General features: G+C 45.9%; 1 protein-coding gene across 10 annotated transcripts in view; it reads left to right on the forward strand.

The window, feature by feature from the left end:
* Positions 1-25703, forward strand: part of PHACTR1 (phosphatase and actin regulator 1) — a 528218-nt gene that overhangs the window by 415798 nt on the left and 86717 nt on the right. For all 10 annotated transcript variants that reach the window (XM_087858043.1, XM_087858044.1, XM_045811543.2 and 7 more), the window contains one exon: positions 3368-3448. In XM_087858043.1, the coding sequence (XP_087714169.1) occupies positions 3368-3448 (81 nt within the window). The remainder of the gene's footprint in view (positions 1-3367; positions 3449-25703) is intronic.

Here is a 25703-nt window from a genome sequence, read left to right on the forward strand (position 1 = left end):
GAAGGGCAGAGAGAGAGAAGCAGGCTCCCAGCTGAGCAGGGAGCCCAGATGTGGGACTCGATCTCAGGACCCCAGGATCATGACCTGAGCCGAAGGCAGACGCTTAACCGGCTAAGCCACCCAGGAACTCTTCCACCTTAATTCTTAAGGCAAAACTCAGTACAGTAAAGAAACGGCATGCTTGGGACAGCCAACTCTGTCCTACCGTTGGAGCCCCTGGCATTACTGCTTTGCCGTTAGGAGTGGTTCCATGGAGAAGTTTGAGAAACACTGGTACCTGAAAAAGTTTACCATAGTCTGTGCCGGTACAGCATGGTCTTAGTTACCCCTCGTCCTTGTTTTAGAAAGTGTGCGGCTACATTTCCCCAGCATGTACTTGATATCCCCACTTAAATATAGCTAACATTAGGCTCGCCATCTTCCCTACAAACCTGATTCTCAACCCGCATCCCCCACTGAGTCATCAGCACCACCGTCCGTTCAGCTCTGCAAGTCAGGAACCAGTTACCCTTGACCCCTCTCTTTCCTTCATGTCCTTAACGCGACACCATGGCCACCTTGCCACCTTCACATGACTTGAATGCATTCTTTGCCTGCATCGCCATCACCAGCATCTTGGTCCAAGTGACCATCATCTCTTGCCTAGACTAGGGAATCCCCAAGAACTGGCCTGCCTCCCATCCATTCTCCATGGTGGTGTGGGCATTGATCTCTGATGGTTTATTTCCATTGCCCTTAAAACAGCATGGTCCATGAGGCCCTTCATGGCCCAGCCCCCCATCCGTCTGGTGGTGGTGGGTGTAGTAACGTCGGGTGCTTTCTCTTTGCCAGCGGTGCCATGGTTCCTCCCATCAGGAGCCACTGCCCGGCTTGCTATGTCTGGGGTGTTTCCCTCAGCCCCAACCTGACTGCCCTTTGCTGAGATAATATATATTCGTCTTTCAGACTCCACTTGTGGGTCCCTTCCTCAGAAAAGCCTTTTCTCATGGCCCCGTAGGGAAGGTTACTGATCATATGACCAGTAGAACGTGTCTCTTTCTTTTAACAGGACTTACCTTGTTTTGTAATCACACATTAGCTAATACTATTTGATGACCGTCTGAACCACACATCAGTCTGTCAACTGCGAGGGTAGGGATTGTCCCTTCAGTCTCCATCATCTCCAGCCCCTGGAGGAGTGCCTTTCGCCATGGACAGGGGGTCTGTCATTGTTGGATGAGCACCGGGAGTCCACAGAGTCCGCATGGCTGAATGATTGGGCTGGGAGCACCCACGTTCTGCTGAAACTTGCCATCCCAGACCGCCAGGCCCATGGCTTTGCCCACCTGCTGCTGATTCTTCCTTTAGTGCTGGGCATCAGGTCCTTCCACGTCCATCTGTAGTTTTGAAAAGCCCCTGAGAAACCTCATTCTGCTTAAGGGAAATTCATTCAATTTGTGGCTCAGTACGGGATTGGCAGAGCACCTCTTTATGCATGCTTTCTGGGAGGCTCGATGCCACCCCCAAAATCTGTTCACAAAATCCTTGCTTAAAAACCCCTGCTTCACCTTGCCTATCCAGTCTTCAGCCATCAGGATGTGCTGAGTCGTGCCAGTCAGGGCTTTGGTCGTGTATCTGTCTGCCTATTAGGTTAATGTCTCTGTGCTAATGGTCTTTTTTTCGCTGACATCCGGGGGCTTATGTCTTAGCCTCCCCTTAACTATGATATTGACAAATGCTTTGTGGTTAATTATCTTCTTTTAGGACGTTTTGCGGAAGTCATTTCTGCAAAGGCTGCAACGCAGAATGCTAGCATGGTCCTGTCTAAGCTGCGTGTCAGGATGCTAGTGCTATTTTAGCTGCCCTGACTCCATATTTTCTTGTTGGGGACCCTGGCCCTGACTACCTAACTACCCAACTTACTCCTAACAAAAGCAGACAGAACTTTCTAACCTAACTGCATGCAGTTCTCTCTCCCTTTTCTGGGCGTTCCTCTTCTGCCCTCCTGCCCCCACGTCATGTCATTTGGTATGAGTCATAAAGCTCCCACAGCGCCCCCCCCCAACCAAGCACCATTCCAGTGATTCCTACACCCACCTTTCTGGCTTGACCTCCGTACAGCCCTCCTGACTCACTTCTATGGGTGTATATATATGTACCCATTTTACCATTAATATGTTCTCAGGAAGCGATATGGGAGTGCAGCCTAACCTCGTATTTATTTTGTTGCCTCATACCACTTAATTCATTATAAGTTAAGAGAGAGTTAGAACACGTAAAAAATAATAAGTCCCAAAAATATAAAAAAGGTAATTTCCAACCTTGATATGGCTGAGAATAACCCAGAGAGCTTTTCATGACAATATAAATGTCCAGGGTCCCACCCTGGACCTATTAAATCAGAGAAGCGGGGGCTGAGGCATCAGTGTTTCTCATACTGACTGAGTAACTTGACCAAGGTCACTTGGCTAGTAGGTAACAGAATCCTAGTCCCTGTTTCCTTGCTTGCTTTCTAGCGCTGACTTGAATTCTTCGTACTAAATTCTACAGAGCTTTGTACGTGCATAGTTAATCTGTGTCTGAATTTGTCCACGTGAAAGTTTCTTTATAACTGGCTTCCCCCCTCCCTGCGGAATAACTGTGCATCCAAAGGATGTGGAGATTCTCAAAAGCAACCAAAGTAACCTCTTCCCTCCTCCAGCGCCACCTGCCTCAGTGTCCCGCTCAGGGGCTCAGCCAAACCCCAGTGGATGTGTGTTTCATAACTGGGCAGCTCACAGCTTGCTTGTCCGCTTGGATTTGGAGGCTAAGAGAGGAAAGCAATGGGCACCTGTCCCATGGGGGTCCCCCACTACCTGCCCCCACCCCCCCATCTCTCACTCCAGAGAGTTTTGTAGGAGATGTTTTCATACCATTTTTTTTTAATAGTCGGGAAGGAACAAAATCCTCCGTGAGACATGAACTGTACGAAAGACATCATTAAATCCCACTCACAAGGAAATGCCACAATCAGGACGATGTGCTGTGACACAGAGACTGTGCCGAGGTTGGAGACAGCATTTCTGCCTTTGAATCCCCGCTCCTCTTGTCAGTAGTTCTGTTATTCTGACAAGTTGTTGAATTTCTCTATGCTACAGAATACTAAACCCTAAAGCGGGGTGAAATGAAGGGAAATAAGAGCTCCTACCTTATAGGTAGTTTGAAGATCGTTTTGAAGATTGGATGAAATAATCTGATTAAAATGCTTATCGTATTTCATTAACTTACATTAATGAAACGTAATTTACAGAGGCTTTTCTGTATGTTACTTTTTAATCCATGTTAACACATGCCTTGAAAAATGTCTTTGTTACCAACTCACACCTGCTTCTCTGTGTTTTGCTCGTAGCCCTGGAAAGGAAAATATCAATGAGGCAAAGCAGAGAGGAGCTGATAAAACGAGGGGTCTTGAAGGAAATCTATGATAAAGGTAAGGGGGACCGGTCTGCTCCTTGGGCCCTGGAAAGCCGTGCATGGAATGGGTGTGCGTACTTCTCGGAGTTGGATTCCGTGTTTTGCATTGCTTTATCAGGATTTGAACCTTGAAAACTCCACGGACAGTTTTGGAGGGAAGAGAGAATTTCGCAGACCACACCAGAGCTCTCAGTATTATAGAGAAATCAGGCTCCTTTATTCTCAGCATTGGAATCACACCACAGGGTACCGTGCGGAATGACACGGCTGCAGGAACGGTGTGGGTCCTGGTCGGAATCTGTGGCTGTTCGAACACACACACAGCTGGGGCGAAGTTAAGTGCCGAGGCTCTTTCGGGCAGTGGGGGTTCCCAAGACACATGTTAAAAATCTACGGGCATCTAGAATTTTCTTGACAGATTTTTTTTTTAGCGGCCTTCTGTCTCCCCACAGTAAAAGAAGGCAACGCAGGGGCGCCTGGGTGGCACAGCGGTTAAGCGTCTGCCTTCAGCTCAGGGCATGATCCCGGCGTTGTGGGATCGAGCCCCACATCGGGCTCCTCCGCTATGAGCCTGCTTCTTCCTGTCCCACTGCCCCTGCTTGTGTTCCCTCTCTCGCTGGCTGTCTATCTCTGTCAAATAAATAAATAAAATCTTTAAAAAAAAAAAAAAAAGGCAACGCAGAGAACATTATAAAATATAACTGTACACATAAGATATTTCAAATGATAATTTCGAATGATAATATGGGCAGGATGCTGCAGGTGCCTTGTGAAAGTGTCCACAAGGGTTTGTCAGTGAACACTGTCTTTTGCTTATTGAGTGCCCGTCTTTAAGTACAAATGTATGCAGTGGTTTAAATGGTATATTAAGTGTTCTTCATTTTTATTTTTTAAGAGTTTTGCTGTTTTAAATTAGGCTTTCTCTCCTCCCCCTCACCCCTCCTCTCCCCTCAGCTACCCTCACCCCTGTCTCTCCTCCCCTGTCTCTTCCCCTCTCCTCCCCCTGCCTCCTCCTCTCCCTCTCCCCCACTTCCTTTCCCTCCTTCTCCCCCTTCTCACCCTCTCCTCCTCCTTCCTCCCCTCTGTCCTCCCCACTCCTCCCCTCTGTCTTCCCCCCTCCTTCCCCTCTTCTCCCTCCTCCTCTTCCCTCTCCTTCCCCCTCCTCCCCCCTCCTCCCTTCTTCTTCCCCCTCCCACCTCATCCCTCCTCTCCTTCCCCCTCCTTCTCCCTCCTCCCTTCTTCTTCCCGCTCCCCCCATCCTTCTAGCCTCTCCACTAACCCCTCCTCTCCTCCCTGTCCCCTCCTCTCCTCCTTCCCTCTTTCCCTTCCACTGTCCATGTTAAGGCCTCTGTGAAATGGCAAACTCTCGTCTTCCATCTTGATGCGTCATCACCGGTGATTGTCCGTCTCCAGTCTCCCTGTTGCTTGAAGCGGGTGTTATTTGCTGGGCCAGGTGATTAAAGCACATATTCTACTGCAAAGACACATCTTGACCGTTCAGCAACCCTTTAATCCTGCGTTGACCATGTTCCTGGGAGTCTTCTCCGGGCCTGGCTTGTATTCTGATACAAAAAGGCAGGTTGGGTTTCTTACTTTGGTCCACCTCTCTGCTTCCGCGTGTTCAGTGACTCGGTCCTTACGCCTCGGGCTCACGTCCCCTCGTCCATTCCCGTCACGGGCCTTCCCGGTGGCACTCCTCAAGTACTTTCTCTTAGCACAGATGGCCACCCCGAAGTGCCACAAGTAGGAAGTGGCCCCGCCCTGCCCTACGTGGCAGGGGTGCTGGAGGTAGGGGTGAAGTTGTGCTATTTCAGAGCACCTCCTGGGGCCAGGAAATCCCTCTTGTGACCACTTGATCCTTCTGCTGCTGGGTAAGGCCTTCCCAAAATACAGTTCTCTGGTGGATTAAGCTCTCAGGGGAAGAGAAAGCCACAACGTCGTCGCGTTTCTCCGATGTCTTGCTTCCTGTCCAAGCCCCAGGCGTCCCCTGCGTGGACCTTAAGCCTTGCTGCTTCCCCCATCGGAGCTCCGCAGCAGAGACGGTTAGCGTCTGACTCCAGGTACCGGACTGCATAATAAGCCTCCCCTTGCTTCAGGAAACACTCCATCACATTTAAAGCCTGCTCAGATCCTGTGAAATGATCCCTTCCCCTCCCTCCTGTCTTCTTGCAACCTTTATATCTCTTACCGTAAACCTTCTGGAACACTCTGGAGAATACGTTTGACTATAGCATTGATTATTTCCATTCCACCTCATAACGGGGTTAAGGTAAGTTATTTCCCAAGTAACTTCTGACTTCACCAGAGAAGTCCTAGGTTATTAGAGCAAAAGCCTCATTTTCTAGAGACAGAAATGGGGAGCGTTGAGGGGGGGGCCTGCAAGCAAGTCCCAGCTGCTTTACTGTGTGCGTTCAGGAACTGGCTGTGGACAAAGGGACCAGGTTAGCCCCCACTTGTCGCCACCACTTCCCGACTGGGCTTTTCGCTGTCACTGTGCTCTTCTGTTCGGTGTTGGCCGCCTTCCTTACTAGCGCGTTCTGTCCAGGAGAACACAGCCCTCAGAGGTTCCTGTTTGGTCCTCCCAGCCTCAGATCATGCTTGAGATAGATAAAGCTCACAGAAATTGTTGTTTGGGTGATGGGAAGAGGAGAAGAGAGGGACTAAAACCAGAAATTCATTGCACAGAGTACACGCAGGGCTTTGTATTTGCTTTGGGTTTTTCTGATAAAAAGCATGCATTGGAGGGGCACCTGGGTGACTCAGTTAAGCATCTGACTCTTGGTTTCGGCTCAGGTCATGGTCTCAGGGTCCTGGGATCGAGCCCCGAGTCAGGCTCAATACTCAACAGGGAGTTTGCTTGAGAGTCTCTCTCTCCCTCCTTCTCCCACTGCTCCTCCCCCTCTTGTGTGCTCTTACTCGCTCTCTTCATCTCTTTAAAATCTTTAAAAAAAACAAAAAAGCATCCGTTTGTATCACTGTGGATATTAATCATGTTACCTTATATCAGCTGTGAGGAACACGGGCCCTGGCGTCCGATTGCTTGGGTTCAATTGCAGTTCTACCACTGATGAGCTGTGCAACTTCAGTCAAGTTGCTTACCTTCTCTGTGCTTCTGTGTCTTTATCGAAAAGTGTGGATAATGTCGTAATGAGGTTTACCTGGGATAACACGTGATGTTAGTGTGCTTGGGCAACCATAACAGAATGGCACAGACGGAAATGTCCTTCCTCAGTGTTCTAGAGGCCGGGAGTCCGAGATCATGATGTCAGCAGGAATGATTTCTGGTGAAGTCTCTCTGCTTACCTTGGCTGCCTTCTCACCGTGTCCGCCCATGGCCTTCCTTCCATGGACACACACTTGTAGTGTCCCTTCCTGTTCCTAGAAGGACATCACCCCTGTTGGATCCAGGCCCCTCCCTTATAAGCTCATTGAACCTTGATTTTCTCCTTCAAGGCCCTTCCCCCAAATACAGTCACACTGGGTGTGTGGGATTCAATAGAGGAATTCGGGAGGTGGGGAGGATACCACTCAGTCCTTAACAATATGTCACATAGAATGGTGGTTGTCGCCCCATGTAAATTCTTGAGAGGTGGTAACACACCATTATTAGTAGTCGATCTCACCCTTTACAGGTGTCGAGACCCTTTCCATGCCTCGCCCTCAGTCAGCAGGTCCAAGAGTTTGGAAGAAACATGAGTGCCCCTCTTTCATCTGAGGTGTGAGGATCTGCGACCCACTCTTGACCATGTGGGGGGCCGACACGAAGACACCCCCACCCCCGGCCCGATTCAGTTTTCCTCCTACCCCTCCTCTTGGGTTTTCCTGTCCTCCGCCTCCTCCTCCCCTTTCTAGGGCGTCACTTCTCTTGCTGTAGCTGGGGCTCTGGTGGGTAAAACACGTAGAACTCTTGCCACAACATGAGTGAACAGCAAGTGGCAAAAGGACTTTTTTTTTTTTTTTAAGATTTTATTTATTTATTTGAGAGAGAGAGAGACAGCCAGCAAGAGTGGGAACACAAGCAGGGGGAGTGGGAGAGGAAGAAGCAGACTCCCAGCAGAGGAGCCTGATGCGGGGCTCGATCCCATAACGCCAGGATCAGGCCCTGAGCCAAAGGCAGACGCTTAACGACCGAGCCACCCAGACGCCCCCAAAAGGACTTTTTAATCGGTTTCCAAGTTGCGTGTTTCCAAGAGACATTTCAGAGATTCGGAGCCATCATGCCACGTTGCCTGGCTGGTAATTCCTCCTCCTGTGCGGCTTCCTGCGTTAGCGACACGACTCCAGTCTCCTGGCAGTAAAACGGATCCCACCGGAGATGTGCGGTCCCTGGCGGCTGCCCGGTGGTTTGCAGTCACTGTGCCGGCCCGTCCGGCTGCCCGCGGCCCACAAGGCCTCGGCCTCTATTCACACTGAGGCCACGCTGTTCCGTGTATCAGCCTGCTAACGTGCGAGAAAGTGCTTTACCCTTAGTAGGTACCTTTCCTCTTCCAACTTCTTTACGTGGTTGACTTTGCTTAATAGCACCCCACTTGTTCATAGGAAGTATAAAGGTGAACTGGAAGGAGTGTGTTAGAAGTATGGAGCACACAGCACTCAGTAGCTTATGGGGTTTTTTTTTTTTAATTATTGATTTCCATATAGAATCACATAATCTTAGAATCCAGAAGGGACTTTATTATTTTTTTAAAAAGATTTTATTTTTATTTAATTGACCGAGAGAGACAGCCAGCGAGAGAGGGAACACAAGCAGGGGGAGTGGGAGAGGAAGAAGCAGGCTCCCAGTGGAGGAGACTGATGTGGGGCTCGATCCCAGAACGCTGGGATCACGCCCTGAGCCAAAGGCAGACACTTAACGACTGAGCCACCCAGGCGCCCCGAGAAGGGACTTTAGATAAAAGTTTTAAAATCCAGGAAAACAGTTTATTCTCTGGGTATATTGAGACCATGTGAGAAAGTAGGACACGTTGAAGACTCCATAAAAAGAAAATTTTTCATTGTTAGTTTTGATGTAGTAGGGACATGAAATCCTAAAATCTTTTAATCCCATTTTCCAAAATTTCCACCATGTGGATACAGCAGGTTTAGGAAGAACACAAGGTACACATTCAGAGGGTAAACTCATCATTCTAAATTGCAAAAAATGTTAAAACCAACTAGTGGTGGAAAATAATCTGTGATTTGATAGGCAGCTTATTTTTTAACAATTTATTTCCCAACCTTGTGGCCTGTGTGTTTGAATCAGAATGTGATGGTTCTCTTAGACTCACATACATTTCTTCATTCAGCAAATTGGTCCTGAGTACCCTCTCTGTGCCTGGCGGTCCCCTGTGTGTTGAGCTACAGTGATGACCAAAAGAGCAAAATCCTCCCCTTCTCAGAGTTTCTATTCTACTAAAGGAAATAGGACATAATTAGATATTTCAAGGAGTGAAGTCAAGGAGTGATAAGCCCTATGAAGAAAAACAAAGCAGCAGGGTAAAAAGATGAAGTCATTGAGTGGAGCCATGATCTTGGTTAAATGCAATCATGGAGAACTTGATACTTACACAGAGAAATTAAATGATCTGTGGCTGAAACGGGGGCATGGGTCCTACCACTTACTTCCAAAAAAACTTTGACTCAGTATGTTCCTTTTAAATTCAAGCCTCTATACTACATTTGCCTCTCTCTCTCTCTCTCTCTCTCTCTCTCTCAGTTCTCTGTAAATCAGAGCACATCACACTCCACCACCACCGCCCCCCCCTCCCGGCTCAGAGCCTGCAGTGGCTCCCCATTTCACTAGGAGATACTCCAAGTTCCTGCGACAGCCTACAAAGACCTCTGTGATTTGCACTCCAGCCCCTAAATTTGCTTCAACTCCCTGGCCATACCTCCTCATAATTTCCTTTTTTTTTTTTTTTTTAAGATTTTATTTATTTGAGAGAGCACACAAGCAGGGGGAGCGGCAGAGGCAGAGGGAGAAGCAGACTCCCTGCTGAGCAGGGAGCCTGACCTGGGGCTCAATCCCAGGACCCCGATCATGACCTGAGCCAAAGGCAGACGCTTAACTGACTGAGCCACCCAGGCGCCCCTCTTAACTTCCTCTTGATGACACATCTCCAGCCCCGCTTTCCAGCCCTTGATATTGGCATTGGCCGCTCCCTCTCCTGGAATCCTCTTCCCCCACATATCCATCCACACAGCTCCCTCTCTTTTCAAGTCTTTGCTCAGATGTCACCTTCTCAATGACGCTTATCCTGCAGCAGCCAGATTTTACATTGTTCCTCCTTCCCTAAGTCCTTCCTCCCCTTCCCCTGTTCTGTTTTCATTCTTTTTTTAGTTTCTGTCTCTTATATCACCTTCAAACAAGCTCTCTCAATTCCTTATCTGTTGTGTTACCCTTTCTCTCACCTGTCCGTCCTCACTGAAACAGAACCTCCAGCACATGGGGTGGGGTCTTGGTCCGGGTTGTACACGGATGCAGCCCGGGAGCCCACAACAGTGCCTGGGCCATAGCTGATGTCCAGTAAACGTTTATAGAATGAAGCACGTGTGCAAACCGGCGGCCGTCCCTGCCTGCTCACACCACTTGGTTTATTCGCTTGTGTCGGTGAACTTCCTGATTCTCTGATCCCCCTTCTTTATTCAGCTTTATGGTCCATGAAACTTCATCGCCAGTTATTGAAATAGGCAATATCATTATTATGTGTATGTTTATGGAGATGGGTGCTAAATACTCGACTTTCAGACAGTGCCTTTTAAGTATTAAGGAGAAAAATACCCTGAAAACAATGCATGGTTTGGCTATTACTAAAATAGTGATAATATTTCTCTGACTTAGCAAGACTCTCAAGAGGTCACCTGGCAAAGTGAATGTTATTTTTCCAACATAGAGATTAAGTGGTGGAAGCCCGGCGAGGTTATTGCCTTGTCAACGGATCCATGGCCGCCAGCGAGTGTGGACGCTTAAAACCCCTGCTAAGCCGGTGTGTCCTCCATTTGGAATTTATGGGAACACAGGAAAACTTTGTAACATGTTGCCAGTTGGTAGTCAGAAGATCTTAGTAAGTGTGGTTATTAGTGTGGTTGCAGATAATCTCTACAAATAAATGTAATGCTGGATTTGAAGAATATCAGGGTTAACAGTGGCGATTGTGCTGAATTTTCCTGAAGAACCTTAGTTCTCCCCCAGGGTCACCTGCTGCAAACAGGACAGGTGTGTTTAATTCACATGGATGGGCAGGAGAGGGAAGGAGAGGCAGGAGAGGGAGGGGAGACCATCTCTCAGCGGTGGGATGGTACGACATCACCACTTAAGGGGAGCTGGAACGTGCAAGAATTATAGCTAGGGCCGCAGCAGCTCTCCCAGGAGTCTCCAGGGCAGTCCCACCGAGACCCAGGGAAGGAGACAGCCCACCAGTGAGGGAAGAAGAGCAGGGGGCCATGTCAGAATAGAACTGACTGGGGGCTGGTGAGCAACCTCCCTTTCCCCTGTGTGCTGGGAGTTAGAGATAACATTTCATGGCAAAGAATAAAGTGCACTGAAGTGTGCTTTTTGCCTTAATCGAGTGAGAGCAACATTTTGGAAGGTGTTGTTTTTAATTATAAGCACAAACAGAAGCTCTCTGAAATGGACAACTCTTTTATGCACGAGGCTGCATTTTCCCTTCTCTGGCATTCAAGAGAAGAAGAAGGAAAAAAAAGCCCACTATTTAAATTAAAAGGTCACCATATTTTAAAAATTAAAAATTCTCCTGTGTATCAAAGGAGATGAACGTAGTAGGCTTGGGCCTCCTGAAGTCACGTTGTTTATCTGGTACCGGAGGTGCGTAGACATTTCAAGTCAGAGTTTGTGGGAAATGCTTTTCACAGCCTTTACCGGGCACGATTACTTTGTCACGTTTTTCACTGTTTCCGAGGCCTTCCCTAAAAATGGCACCTTCCGAAAGCTGTGGTGGAGAGTAGCTGTGCGGAAATAAAAACGGTGTTTACCTTTAGCATCAACGACACTCGTGACTGGTGAAGCACCTCAGAGCCTAGTACAGTGGATTTGCCCGAGTGGGGTAGTTGGAAAGTGCTTTAAACAATAAAGAGAATAAATAGAAGTTGTGATCAAAATTCTCTTAAGCAATATGGTTCTTTAAAAAAAAAAAATCACCATCCCCAGCCAAACAGTGACTGAAATTATTTGTTACAGCCACGAGCGAGCATCCCCAGTCAATTTACTCATCCCTTGCATATTTGTTGAATACCTGTTATGTTGTGGGCACCATCCTGGGCACCGGGAGTACTTAGGAGGGACAGGCCAGGCTTCCCTGGCTAACAGAACCCCCAGTCCTGGGAGTAGGGTTCAGGCACTCCACAGTTATGACGGGGAAAGTGCAGGCTGTCCGGGGGCACATGGAAGCATCACCTGCCCGGGCCTAGAGACTTAGGGAAGGCATCCCGGAAAGAGTGGTATCTCCGAGAAAACCTGGCATGTGATGAGAATTATCCCAGAGAAGCTGGACAGGTTGGGAGAATGTCAGAAGGGGAAGGACTAGCCCACGTGGAGGCACCGAGTTGGGGAAAAGGGAGGGAGAAGAGAGTGTGTGTTTAGTAAGGCAAGGGGGCATTGGGATGGATCATGCAGACAGGAAAATTATAGTTGTTGTTTATCCTTTATCCTGAGGGCTGTGAGGGGCTTTAGAAAGGTTTTCTGCATGATCGGATTTGCAACCTCATTGTTCTGCCTACGGAGAAGAACATGGAGGCCAAGACATGAGTCAGGGTGTCCAGATAGTGACCATTGCTGGGATTCAGTGACGTGTTGGAGGGTAACAGGAATGGGGCGACATCTGGGGAGAGGACAGACTGGAGAATTAGAGGAGATGGAATCAAGAGGGCCCTGTGACTGCTGAGATTTGGTGAAGAGAAGGGAAGAGTGTAAGCATGGCTGATACTCGGGATTCTGGCTTGGGTGACTGAGTGGGCAGATACTGGGGCCATTTACTGAGCCAGGACCCAAAATAGGCGAGCTGAGATCACAAAATATTGCCATGGTTTGACCACACTGGGTAGACATACCCAAATATCTATGCAGACCACTGAAGATACAGATCTGAAGCTCAAGAGAGACAACTGGGTTGGAAATGCAGGTTTGGAAGAGTCATATAAATGGTTATTAAATCACACAAGTTGACGATAGTTCCCAGAGAAGATGTAGAATGGGAACATAAATGGTCCTGATAGAAAACCCCATGGAACCCCAACATTAAATGTTCTGGTAGTAAAGCAAAAATGGTCTGGGAATAAGAAAAAACCCTGCAAAACTGAGAAGTGGACAGAAAAATAGGAAGTAAACCGGAAATGTGTATCAGAATGGAAGCCAAGACAAAGAGTTTTGGGAAAAAGTGGTTTAAAGTGTCAAATATAGACACATCACATAAGATATGGACCAAGAAGTGTCCTTTGGATTATGTGTATGATGCTTGATTGTAGGCTTTTCAATTACCTATGAAGCCAATGTGAGATCAGCAGGGTATAAGTTAAAAGGCTTCTGGTTCAGGTCACAAAGACTTAACTCAAGGATGGGGAAGCAATAAGCAAATTTAGACCATGATCTTTTGTGTTTTGTTCTCTGTAGTATTCCAGATGCTTTGAGCAGTGCTTGGCATTTCTCAGTGCTCATTTAATATTTATTGCCTGAATGAGTGGCTGAGCGAATGAATGAATCTCACATAATAAAGTCTAGTGGTAGGACAGCTCCAAGATTGGTTAATTCATCAGTTCACTAACATGGCTAAAGGATGCCATCATCGGGCTCCAACCCTTCACGGTAACAAGATGGCTGCAGGGATCCCACCATCACATGCAGATAATGTATCCAGAGGAAAGAGAGGGGGCTGTCTCTTCTTGGTATCTCTTTCCAAAAGCAAGCAAACCTTGCCCCAAAGCTTCTCCAGAATCACTCTCATTTTTCGTTGACCAGAATTTTGGGAGATAACCACTAGATATTTTGTTGCCTAATTTTGACGGATGTTTCCATTAACTAAAGTGTTACAGACAGTCAACTCCTATGGGCTGCTGCCTAGTTGGAGTTGTCCTTGGAAGACCCACCACCATACCACCCTTTCCAGCTGCCAATCCAGGCAGGGCAGGTGACCATGGGCATGGTGGGCATCATGGCCACCCACCCACACGTCCCCAGCCTACTGACGCTTGATCACTCTACAGTCATTGGTCTGCACGGATGTTTGCGGTGCCAGAGCCAGCCGAACTTCGGAAGGCTGGTAGCTAATAAAAGGAAAGCCGATCATACTTAGAAAAGCCTCCCTGACTTGTCTAGGATTTGTGTAGATTTGGACAGGTAAGCAGGGCATTCGACTTCACCCCCACATAAATATCTAAAACAGCAGCGCTCTGCTGGGAGCTCCACACCCAAGGTTCCGGTCCTAGCTCTCTCGTCTTCTGTGTGTACAAGGCACAGGGCAGCTTTTCATCTCTTGGGACTCTGCTTTCAGAGTGGATGCGACCCCAGGACCCTGACTGCTCCCACCGGCAAAGCCATGCTTCCCTTCATTCCTCTCTCGCTGTGCCCGGTCCTCAGCCTGCTTGATTAAAAGCCATCTGTTGCAGCCAGGGGTCCTCCTAGTGTCTCAGGGAATACCCACGGGATGGCGTACTCTTCAACTCCAGTCTGCCCTTGCTTGTTCTCTTATGGGGCCATTGGAGGATCCAAGAACAGAGTCCTGGTTGGCCTTCTAAGCCCTTTCCTGCCCCGAGTGCCCAGTAAATGGTAGTGAGGCTCTCCACCAGACTTGGGGCCTGTGCTGCTTTTCTGCTCTTCTTAGATGCCTACCTTCCCTGGCTTGCCTCCCCTTCCCAGTTTCCCTTCCCCTGAACCTCGACTTTCCCTAGTGCCCCCCCACCGCCGCCGCCCACCCGGGAGAGCTGAGATTCCAGTGTGAGGCCTCAGGACTTCTCCACAGGCTGTGCCCACCTCTGTAACTCTTCACTCTTGCCAGCCGCATGCTTCCCGGAGCACGCCTTCGCTCCCCAGCCCTCTCTTAATTTCTCAGAAGGAAATATTATCCACAAAACTGCCCACTTACTGTGATGTGGGCCACGTTAGCCACACCCTTTCAGCCTCCCAGCTCCAGAAATGCATTCCCTTTTTCATATTCATTAGGGCCATGACTGTGATTTTCAAGTCTGTCGTGAGCAGTACCGTCCAGTAGAATTCTAGGCCGTAACAGAAATGTTCTGTCATTCTGTGTGCTGGCCACCCCAGCAGCCTCTAGCTAGCCTCACGTGGTTGTTGTGTGCCTCAAGTGTGGCTAGGGGGTCTGCATTTTAAATTTTATTTAGTTTTAACTAATTATAGCTGCCTGTGGCTAGTGGGTGCCTTCTTGGAGAGCCCAGCTAGAGAAACAGAGTTGCTTACCTCTGTCTGGAAATGGCCAGCCCCTGTCACTTCCCGCCCCCCATTCTAGCCATTGAGGATTTTTTTTTTTTTTTTGAGTCTTGGATTCCAATTTCAGCTGGGCTACCCTGATAACTAGGCAAGGCCCCTTGCACAAGGATGCAGTGTGCTTCTCTGAGAGTCACATGATCATATAATACAATAGGGGAGAAGCTGTGACATCTCATTCATTTCATATTCAGTCCCTGCCCCAGTTGCAGTTTTGGTATCAGAATGCCCAGGAAGAGCAAGATGGCAAACGCTCTTCCAGCTACAAACCTGGGAGCCAGAGTCGTTGTTTGGAAATCATACTTCATACTTCATCAGGTTAGATGATGTAAGAGCCATTGGCCTTCGGTGTGAAGATGGGGGTACAGGCAAAGCTGTCCCCAGTACAGATGAAACAGACCACTGTTTGACACAATGAGGCATTTGCAGTCCCGGCAAGCAGCTGAGGATATGGCAGGAAATGCTGATAAATCCAGCAGAAAACAGCTGTAGGGAAATGCAACCGAAACAGGCTCCCCAAGGTCAAGGCCACTTTTGTGACAGGAAGTCATTGCACCTCACATATTTAATGGCTTAGGCAAAGGCCTCTTAATTAATTTCAAAATAGGATACGAAATCCAGAACAGTAGCAAGCCTAAAAAAGGCGAGGTGATTCTCCGAGCACAAAAATAGGTACCGCTCCATTCCATGTAAGAAACCGTCCTGAATATCGCAGCATCGATTAAATTCTGGTATTGAACTGCATCTTGCACAGATTTTCAACGTAGCAGGTTCGAAAAGACTCTCTGGGTTACAAAGATGCTTGTATCAGACAGAAAGGAACCCCATGGCTCCTGCATAGTCGTTCCTCTGGATCAGCTGATCAGAATAATCCAGAGACTTGTAGCTGCAAATCAAATGGAAGATTCTCTAACTTTGTAGATTCCTAACATATGTGTTCCCTGATCCTACAGAATCCACTGGTGTCTGCCTGAAATCCTGGTGATACACAGAGCCTTTTAAGCACAGAGACACACACAAACACGCTCACAATGACTTTTCCGCAGTGGAAAAGAAAGCCCACCAGAAAAGAGAGAAAGAAAGAGAGAATGAGACTGTTGGGTTTCTTTTGGTTTTGGTTTTGCAAAGAAGATGTTCAGTTCAAGTCTTTTTAAATGCTCAGGAATCAAATGCATTCATTCGCAAACAGCCAATGTTTGAGAGGAATGTATTGCTTTCTGTGTATGTTTCAAATTCTACAAAATGTCATCTGTAGCAGCATGTAGTTTAATTATAACCCTTCCCTGAACTCAGGCAAATTGCAGAAAATATCTCCCACGAAAGTTGACACATGCCAGAGAGCCATTTCCAACTTCTTAGGTTTAAAGCTTTTAACCTTTCGGTCAAATCCTTAGATAAATTCTTTCTTAGCTAACTGTTGCTCAGCAAATCATTTGGCTGACTATGAGAGCAGCTAGTAGCTTCGATCATAATGATTTAAAAGGTGATCGGGATGAATGGAAGTTTTGCCAAAACTGTACATTGTGGCTAAAGTGGCATCTTTGTGGATTTCAAAACAATGACTCTAATGCCTACAGGGGTGGATTTTTTTTTTTTCCTACTCTAGTGGAAAAGTCTATCAGTGTCAAGAAAAAAAAAAGTCAATGAAGTCTGTACTTTGTGCCTTACTAATATTAGGACCACCACTACTAGAGTAACACTTTCTTGGGAAAACATCTTCCACTCGAACTCATCAGCCACCCAGTGGAGGTGCCCTTTTTTGGTCCAAGAGCATGCCTGGGAAGCTAAAATGAGATCATGGAATGGGCTGAATAGTGGCTCTTGTCTCAAAGGGAAACACGAGTTAGCAAGTGCTTGCAGGAGGCTCTCCTTACATGTCATCACAAAGGTAATGGTTTGCTTTAACGTAGGTGGCTTTGCTTTTTTGGTTTCGCTTTCATTACAGCCATTGGGGATCACCAATAAATGAAAATGCATTTGAATTTTCACCAGCGTGCCTGTGTATTAGCAACAAAGATGCAGTTTAACTAATGCTCCTCGGGTTTCCAGTCTAAAACTGTCGCATGATGCTTCACTTACGTAGTAATTGTTCTTTAGTGTGGGAGCATAAGTGTAGCCAGAATTTTATGATGCCATTCACTCTTCTGTGTTGCAAGTTCTTAACAGTAACAGCATTTGGGTTTTGGAATGCCTGAGTGGCTCAGTCCGTTAAGCGTCTGCCTTCTGCTCAGGTCATGATCTCAGGGTCCTGGAATCGAGCCGCACGTCGGGCTCCCTGCTCAGTGCAGAGTCTGTTTCTCCCTCTCCTTCTGCCCCTCAACCCTGCTTGTGTTCTCTCTCTCACTCTATTTCCAATAAATCTTAAAAAAAAAAAAAAAAGAATTTGGGTATTAACGCTGACATTTACATGTCTTTAAAGGATTCCTATACTGTTCTTTTGCCATCCTTGAGGAAGTAAAATCTCTAAGTCATTTTAAATGAGATCACATACTCTCACCACTTCCTAGCTCATTACTAACCAATTATGTGACTTTATGCAAGTTGTTTAACCATGTGATGCTCACTTTCCTTTCTACAGGGAGAGGAATTTTGGTACCAACGCCACAGAACTGTTTTATGTATATATTAAAGGAACAAGTACCTGGCTCAGAATAAATTCCCAACATGTTGTTTAAGGGGTTGTTACTATTATATAGAAAATGTCCAGCATTGTACTTGTCACTCTAAAATGCTTAAAAATATTTCCCTGACCCTCCCTTTCACTGTCCCGTTTTTTCTCCTTGTCTTTCTACTGAATATAAAGGCTTTGTAGGTAGAGCACAGCCTTCTAGCTCTATGCTAAAACTTACTTAACCGGTTTTTTTTTTTTTAATGAAAATATAACACTTTATTGGTGAACATCAGTGTATTTCCTTGTTCTTGTGATATGCCCAAACAGAGCAAGTCAGACAAGAAAAAGAAAGCCTAAATGATTTGCTGTTTTAGCTTCTCTGTTATTTCAGGCTTATTTGCAAGTTTGGGGGGAGGGGGAGGACTTATTCTCATTTCTTCCCACTGTCCTACACTTAACACTTCCATCTGGAAGGAAGGTGGGCATTATCCAACACAGCCCTGTTTTTTTTTCAAGGGACAGAAACTGAAGTCCCATAAGTTCAGTGACTTGTTTTGCAAGCCAGTGATGGCAAAAACAAGAACACGGCTCTCCCCGCACTGAGAGTCTGGGTTCTTTCCACCATACCTGCTGCTTCTCTCTCCCCACCCAGCCCTCCTGAGAATGAGTTAGGGGTGCTCTGTTCAAGGATGTACAGAGAACATGGTTTATAACACCATCCTGTCATCCTGTAACACCTTCCGTTTCTTTTTACCTGAGATAGAAAAAGCATGCTCTTCCCTTGAAACTCCAGACCCCTAAGGATTTGAAGGATCCAATATGCGTGCTCTTGGTAAGGGCTAGTCTAGAGGAAGTCATTGACAACAACTTTCAACTCCTGCCCTCCACCCAAACCTGGACCTCACATCAGCCCCCCCACCCCACCCCAAGAAGAAAGTCTGAGTCCTGAATCAACATTGGTCCAAGGTGAGGAGGGAAACCTAGGGCTCACCATTTGGATAGATTTGCTCCACCCCGTGGAGAAACAGGGACCTAGCAATGAGGTCACTGAAGAGAAGGGTAAGAAGCCAGGCCAAAGAAAAAAAACGAGGACTTAGGGAAAATCAATGCCTCAAGAAACCAGAGGAGTGAGGAAGGGAGTTTCCCTCCAACAAAAACTATTATTTTTTCATTTATTTTTTTAATGTTTTTTTATTATATTATGTTAGTCACCATATAGTACATCCCCGGTTTCCGATGTAAAGTTCGATGATTCATTAGTTGCGTATAACACCCAGTGCACCATGCTATACGTGCCCTCCTTACTACCCATCACCAGTCTATCCCATTCCCCCACCCCCCGCCCCTCTGAAGCCCTCAGTTTGTTTCTCATAGTCCATAGTCTCTCATGTTTCATTCCCCCTTCTGATTACCCCCACTTTCTTTATCCCTTTCTTCCCCTACCGTTCTTCCTAGTTCTTATGTTCCATAGATGAGAGAAATCATATGATAATCGTCTTTCTCTGCTTGACTTATTTCACTTAGCATTATCTCCTCCAGTGCTGTCCATGTTGCAGCAAATGTTGAGAATTCGTTCTTTCTGATAGCTGAGTAATATTCCATTGTATATATGGACCACAACTTCTTAATCCAGTCATCTGTTGAAGGGCATCTCAGCTCCTTCCACGATTTAGCTATTGTGGACAATGCTGCTATGAACATTGGGGTGCATATGGGCCTTCTCTTCACTACATCTGTATCTTTGGGGTAAACACCCAGTAGTGCAATGGCTGGTCATAGGGTAGCTCAAGTTTTAACTTTTTAAGGGACCTCCACACTGTTTTCCAGAGTGGCTGTACCAACGTGCATTCCCACCAACAATGTAGGAGGGATCCCCTTTCTCCACATCCTCTCCAACAATTGTTGTTTCTTGCCTTGTCTATTTTTGCCATTCTAACTGGCGTAAGGTGGTATCTCAGTGTGGTTTTGATTTGAATTTCCCTGATGGCTAATGATTTTGAACATTTTTTCATGTGTCTGTTAGCCATTTGTATGTCTTCATTGGAAAAGTGTCTGTTCATATCTTCTGCCCATTTTTTTGATTTGTTTATTTGGTTCTCGTGTATTGAGTTTGAGAAGTTCTTTGTAGATCTTGGATACCAGTCTTTTATCTGTAGTGTCATTTGCAAATATATTCTCCCATTCCATGGGCTGCCTCTTAGTTTTTTTTTAACTGTTTCCTTGGCTGTGCAGAAGCTTTTTATCTTGATGAAGTCCCGCAAGTTCATTTTATCTTTTGTTTCTCTTGCCTTTGGAGATGTGTCATGAAAAAGGTTGCTTTGGCCGATGTCGTAGAGGTTGCTGCCTATGTTCTCCTCTAGAATTTTGATGGATTTCTGTCTCACATCGAGGTCTTTCATCCATTTGGAGTTTATCTCTGTGTATGGTGTGAGAGAGTGGTCAAGTTTCATTCTTTTGCATGTAGCTGTCCAATTTTCCCAGCACCATTTATTGAAGAGACTGTCTTTTTTCCACCGGATGTTTTTTCCTGCTTTATCAAAGATTAGTTGCCCAAAGAGCCGAGGGTCCATTTCTGGGCTCTCTATTCTGTTCCATTGGTCTATGTGTCTGTTTTTGTGCCAGTACCATGCTGTCTTTGTGATCACAGCTTTGTAGTACAGCTCGAAATCCGGCATTGTGATGCCCCCAGCTTTGTTTTTCCAACAGTTCCTTGGAGATTCAGGGCCTTTTCTGGTTCCATACAAATTTAAGGACTTTTGTTCCAGTTCTTTGTAATTTAATGTAACAAAGCAGCATGCAGTTTTTATGTTGTTATTTTGTTTTACAAATGGAAGCATCTTTACAGAAAAAAAGTTAATGATCATTAAACTCCACTTGTGTCTCGTCAAATTTACTTCAGAACTTTGCCAGCTTGCATGCATATTTCATTTTGACGTGATCCTGATCCACAGGGACACATGGCTCCCCTTTCTGCTGTTGTACTTGACATTATTTCAGACACATTTTTTAATGTCTGGGCATCCACATGGTCACTTCATTTGTGTTTCTTTCATTCCCGGCAAGGCTCTGCCATTTCCCAAGAGGCACCCGGGACACTTTGTTTGTACACATACTCTTCATACTTGGAATAGTCCATCTTCTAGTAGCCGTGTTTGCTCCTGTCTCCCCACGACACTGCTCTTTTTCTTATATTTGGCGTACAGAATTTTATTTTGCAAATTAAAGATCAAAAAGTTTTGTGAGTCATCGAGCCTTACGTCGGAAACCAGGGATGTACTGTATGGTGACTAACATAATATAATAAAAAATCATTATTAAAAAAAAAAAAGTTTTGTGAGTAAGCCAAAAACTCCCCATCTGGCTTCCCTCTTGCGAAATCTGAATAAATAAATGTGTGCATGCGTACTTACTTATAGTATTTATTCTAGTTCTAAAGTTTTCCTTTTTTTTTCCATGTGAAATGTATGCCATAATGGTTCAGTGTATAGGTGTGAAGCAATACTTTATACTCATAGTCAACTATTATTTATTTAAGGATGTCTTATCCAACTAGAAAAACATTTTTAAACATAGGTTTTTATATAATCCATATGCATACCCTAGAAAATCAGATTCAGGGGCGAGCTTAAGTTTATATTAAAGTATTTTTTCAGGAGCACCTGGGTGGCTCAGTCGGTTAAGCATCTGCCTTCGGCTCGGGTCATGATCCTGGGGTCCTGGGAGCAAGCCCCAAGTTGGGCTCCCTGCTCAGTGGGGAGTCTGCTGCTCCCCCTGCTTGTGCGCTCTCTCTCTCTCTCAAATAAAATCTTTTAAAAAAATAAAAAAATATTTTTTCAGAATTAAAATTGATACTTTCTTGTCTTCAACTTCAGAGCGCCATGAACCATGAGCACTCTCAGAACAAAGTATCTTTCGTGCAGTTTTTAATGTTATTTAATGTAAATGTTCTGTGGCTGTCCGTGAGAACCTGAAAGAATCCCATTGCCCATTCTCCATGGGACCTTCATGTATTAAAAAAAACAACTTCAGTTAAGCTTAAGCTTTGAGCAGATTTCATTGATCAGAAGGTGTCAGTCACCCTAAAACCAGAGAGTATTCCTAAAGCAAAACAACAATCGAGGAAAATTGAAAAACCCCTCAAATATGGGCACAAAGGTGCCATCCGGTTCTAGGTGAATACAAGTCCTAAATCAAACAAAAACAAAGCATTTTTCAGTGTATCTTTTGAGCCAGTCCTCTGGATCACCACTGTTACATAAATTGTACTTTCAGAACGTTAAAATAAACTGCACGTGGGACAAAAATCCTCCTCAAACACGTGGTCTCCTGTGTGCGGAGCGTGGGGTGTTCTGTCTTACCTCAGCTCTTCTCTTCATCGGCTTCTCGGGGTGTAACTTCCCACTCTGGCTTCTCTTTCCCACCTCTCACACTAATTCCTGCCGGTGTCTGTGTCTCTGCGTTTCTTCATCTGTGTTGTGATGTCCTCCCTTAGCACCTGGCACCGTGCCCGGCTTGGGGGGGGGGGGCGGGGGGGAAGCAGGGTGGGCTGCGGTAAAGCTCCAGGGCTCGGGGGCCAGCAGACCAGGTGGGGGTTTCTACAGGCATCAGAAGGTGCTGAAAGCAAACATCTGTCTGACTCACAAGGTCGTTGTGAGAGCTTGCGGTTTCTGGGTTGTGATGTGTGTTGTTAATTACAGGCTCTGGACAGATGTTTGCCAGTTGAATGAATTAATTCACTGTCACCTTTCCCTTCGCTCTCCTTGATTTGGTTGTTAACCCGACTCCACCAACATCTTTATTTCTTACATCTCACGAGGAGAGGAGGAGAATAAGGCTGGCACAATTTCCGTGACCAGTTCTGAGCTGAGATCCGTTGTTTTCTATGTCTCATCATTTAAAATTTATGACCTTGACGTGCACTCACTTCCGCACCATGTTCCCTGTCACTTCTGTGACCTGATTTTACCTCGTTAAATATGTCTGCATCCGGCTCACATTTCAATTTTCCAATCTCCCCTACGGCTCTCCCCAGTCCCATATTCCTCTGTGACAAGTTCATGTTCACAATCCCTGGTTAGACAACGCAACCCCTTGCTTTCTTGTCCTCTTTGAGGTTTAATCCAACTGTCTCTGTTCCGTGTTAGCCCCATAAACAGCATTTCCTGCCCCAGGCCTCATCATGACAAGGCACTGTTGCCGTTCCAGATTTCCTTGAATCTCTGACTCCTAACCTCCAGTCCAGTGGGTCTCAAAGTGTGGAACTCTGACCAGCCACAGCAGCTCCGGCATCCCCCAAGAACTTGCTAGCCATGCATATTCTCTGTTCCACCACAAAACTACTGGCGCAGAAACTCTGGGGGTGGAACCCAGCCCCACTTCAGGGAATTGCGGTCCCCGCTGAAGCCAGAGAAGCGCCATCTCAACCCCTGTGGTCTCAGGGGCCTTCCCCCTTCTGTTCCCGCTACTCATTCTTACTGTCGGTAGTTGTGGTGCACCATTTTGAAAACCATTATTACAGATCGTTTTAGAAGGTCATATAAAACATCAAAATAATTTCTAATATTATATAGGGCAGTATCATTTCTAATATTATTTCTAATACAATTTCTAATATTAGTATAAAGAGCAAACTCTTTTTCGTCCCCGATAACAAGAGACAGTGATGATCTTGATAGATGAGGGTACCAATAATCCATGAGACTCCTCTTCATCGGGAGGGTTAGCTTCTTTCTAAAAAAGAACAGTTTTTCTAATGCGAATTGAAATGCCAATAGAGAGGCTGGTAAACCGTACTTGTAAATAGAAAGGATGTAGAGAGAGACATACTCTTCAGATTAATTGAATTTGGAATTACCAAACATTGGGAATTCCCAGCTGATTTCTTAGCTCGATGATGAGTAAATGGGGTCAGTTAGATTACTATCTCTACTTTTGTGTGTGTTTGAAAATGTCACAAAAAGAATTTTAAAACAGCAGTTACTTAACAGGGGCAAGCATCATTGTAACCCCGTGTTAAATGAATCCAAATCAGATGGTCTTCACTTTTGTTACTACCATTCTTAGTCATAAATGATATTAATAATGGATTTGTCATACCTATTGAATGGTTTCAATTTATTTCTGCTAGATCAGTAGGTAGGTAGATAAAACATGGTTATCAAGGTCAATATTGAAGAAATAACCAAAAACTAAAGAAATTCCTGTGATCTGTACCTTGTTGCTGTGCAAACAGAGAAACTCTTCACAAAACAGTTTTGCAAGATTCAAAGTATGTGTCACTTAGATATTGAAATATTAATACACATAAGTTTCATCTATTGGAATTTCTCCTAAAAAGGGAGACGCCTAACTGCAGAAAAGGCTTTATGCAGGAAGGTCATCGGCAGAGCCTCCTTTTTTCATTATATCATAAAACATGGGAACCCCCTTTATGACCAGCCACAGGAAGATAGCTAAACAAAATCCAGTTTAGTCATCCAGTGTAATCGTTAAGATTATAGTTATGCAAATTGTAATGTTTGTAATAGTAAAAAAAAAACAAAAACAAAACCCAAGACACAAAATCTGATGTGTAGTAAGATCACAACTATGAAAAATATGTACAGATAAATAAACTCTTTCTGTTGGGTTGTCTTACTCTTTTTCCTTCATTTTTTTTTTTTTGGTAGAAATGTATTTTTAGAAACTATGACAGTGGAATTCCCAAGATAATGTTTCCTCTACAAAGCGGCCTTTGCGAATTAGCAAAGGAACTTTAAATCTACGGGGAGCTAGATTTCTGAGAGTTGCTGTGTCCCCAGGACGGCTTCTCTGGTCTTAGCAAAGCCTCTAGTACTAAGCCAGCAGCCTTGATGAAACCGAGATTCATAGAGTCTGAAGTGATCCAGCTACAGTCCTGTCTTCTCCCCAGTACTGCTTCTGGGGTACTTCTTACCTGTTCGAAAGTACAGCAGTCATTTGATTCTTTCGTCGCCCCGAAGAAGCAGAACTTGGCAGTGGCCCCCCAAACCCCCTCCTCCTCCAGTTGTCTTAACCGGGACCTTTATTACGCTGGGAGCATCAAGAATCAAAGTGGGTTCCTAGAGGTGTGTTAGACTGAGTGGCAGCGACGATATCATTCCACGAACTGGGAACACGAAGCCGTGCTACTTGCCACGGCATCGGTGGGGACTGGGGACCGTCCCCAATGGGGCGGCAACGCGGGAACGCACCCCCGTGGCCCTTCTCTCCCGAACACTCTCGGTTCAGCTGTGTACTGAGAGTCCACACTGCTCTTCTTATCAACGAGGAGTAGTGGTCGTGTTAATTACAGCTGCACTAACTACCGCGCCGTTCCGGGCATACAGAAAGGCCCAATGAAAAAAATGGGGAGAAAATCACAATCTTCAAGTGTGTCAGTGCTTTCTGTCATCTGCCTCTGATGATTTTTTGGTATCTATTCTACTTTTTCTTATATGTTTATACAAGGTTCCGGTCAAATAGCCTATGACCTTGAACCATATGCTGTCTAAAGCCTGTTGGTTTGTAGATGACGCTGTTGACCGTTTCAGCGGGCTGGTTCTAATGGGGGGGGGGGCGCTGGTGGAGCACCCTTTTACCAGCACGCATTGCTGGGTATAACATTAAAGCCTTCGGAGGAGCATCGCACAAGAAAAGGATTATTTATACAAGATCCACCTTGAGTCATCTCACTGTTTCATTTCTACAAGTAAATCCTCTTTCTTCCAGTTTTAAGGCAGGTAATTGCTTTGCTAGCTTCTGTGTTTCTGACTAAGCATAACTTAGGAGTCTTTCATCTGGATGTTTATTCATCTTACTGGAACAGCTTTCCGTACTCTTTAAAAATTAATTTGACTTTAATGCCTCGTTATTTAGGACTCCCCTGGGCTAGGATGAAATCACACTGGGAGAATTTCGATTTGACAAATAGCCATTGTGTGGGAGCCTTTGATCCTCTCCCGTGGTGTTAACTAGCTGCCTGCCCCTTGCTTTGAGGAGCTGTAAGGAAGATCAAAGTCTGCCCCCCCCCCGCCCAAGGCGTGATCACTGGTGGACACTAGGAGAATTCTGGCACTTTCCATCATCCTGGGGACGCTGCAGCCTCAGCTGTGGTCTGAAGCCCTCTGAGTAGGCCCTCAGTACTCAATCCCTCAGAAGGTGGGACCCTCCCAATAGCCAGTGAGGAGCGGTCCCTGTTGTCAGGAGGGGAGCCTGGGGGACCTTTGAGCT

The sequence above is a fragment of the Ursus americanus genome, chromosome 32, assembly GCF_024610735.1.
Source record: "Ursus americanus isolate L20-20 chromosome 32, mUrsAme1.1.p, whole genome shotgun sequence".
NCBI lineage: Eukaryota > Metazoa > Chordata > Mammalia > Carnivora > Ursidae > Ursus > Ursus americanus.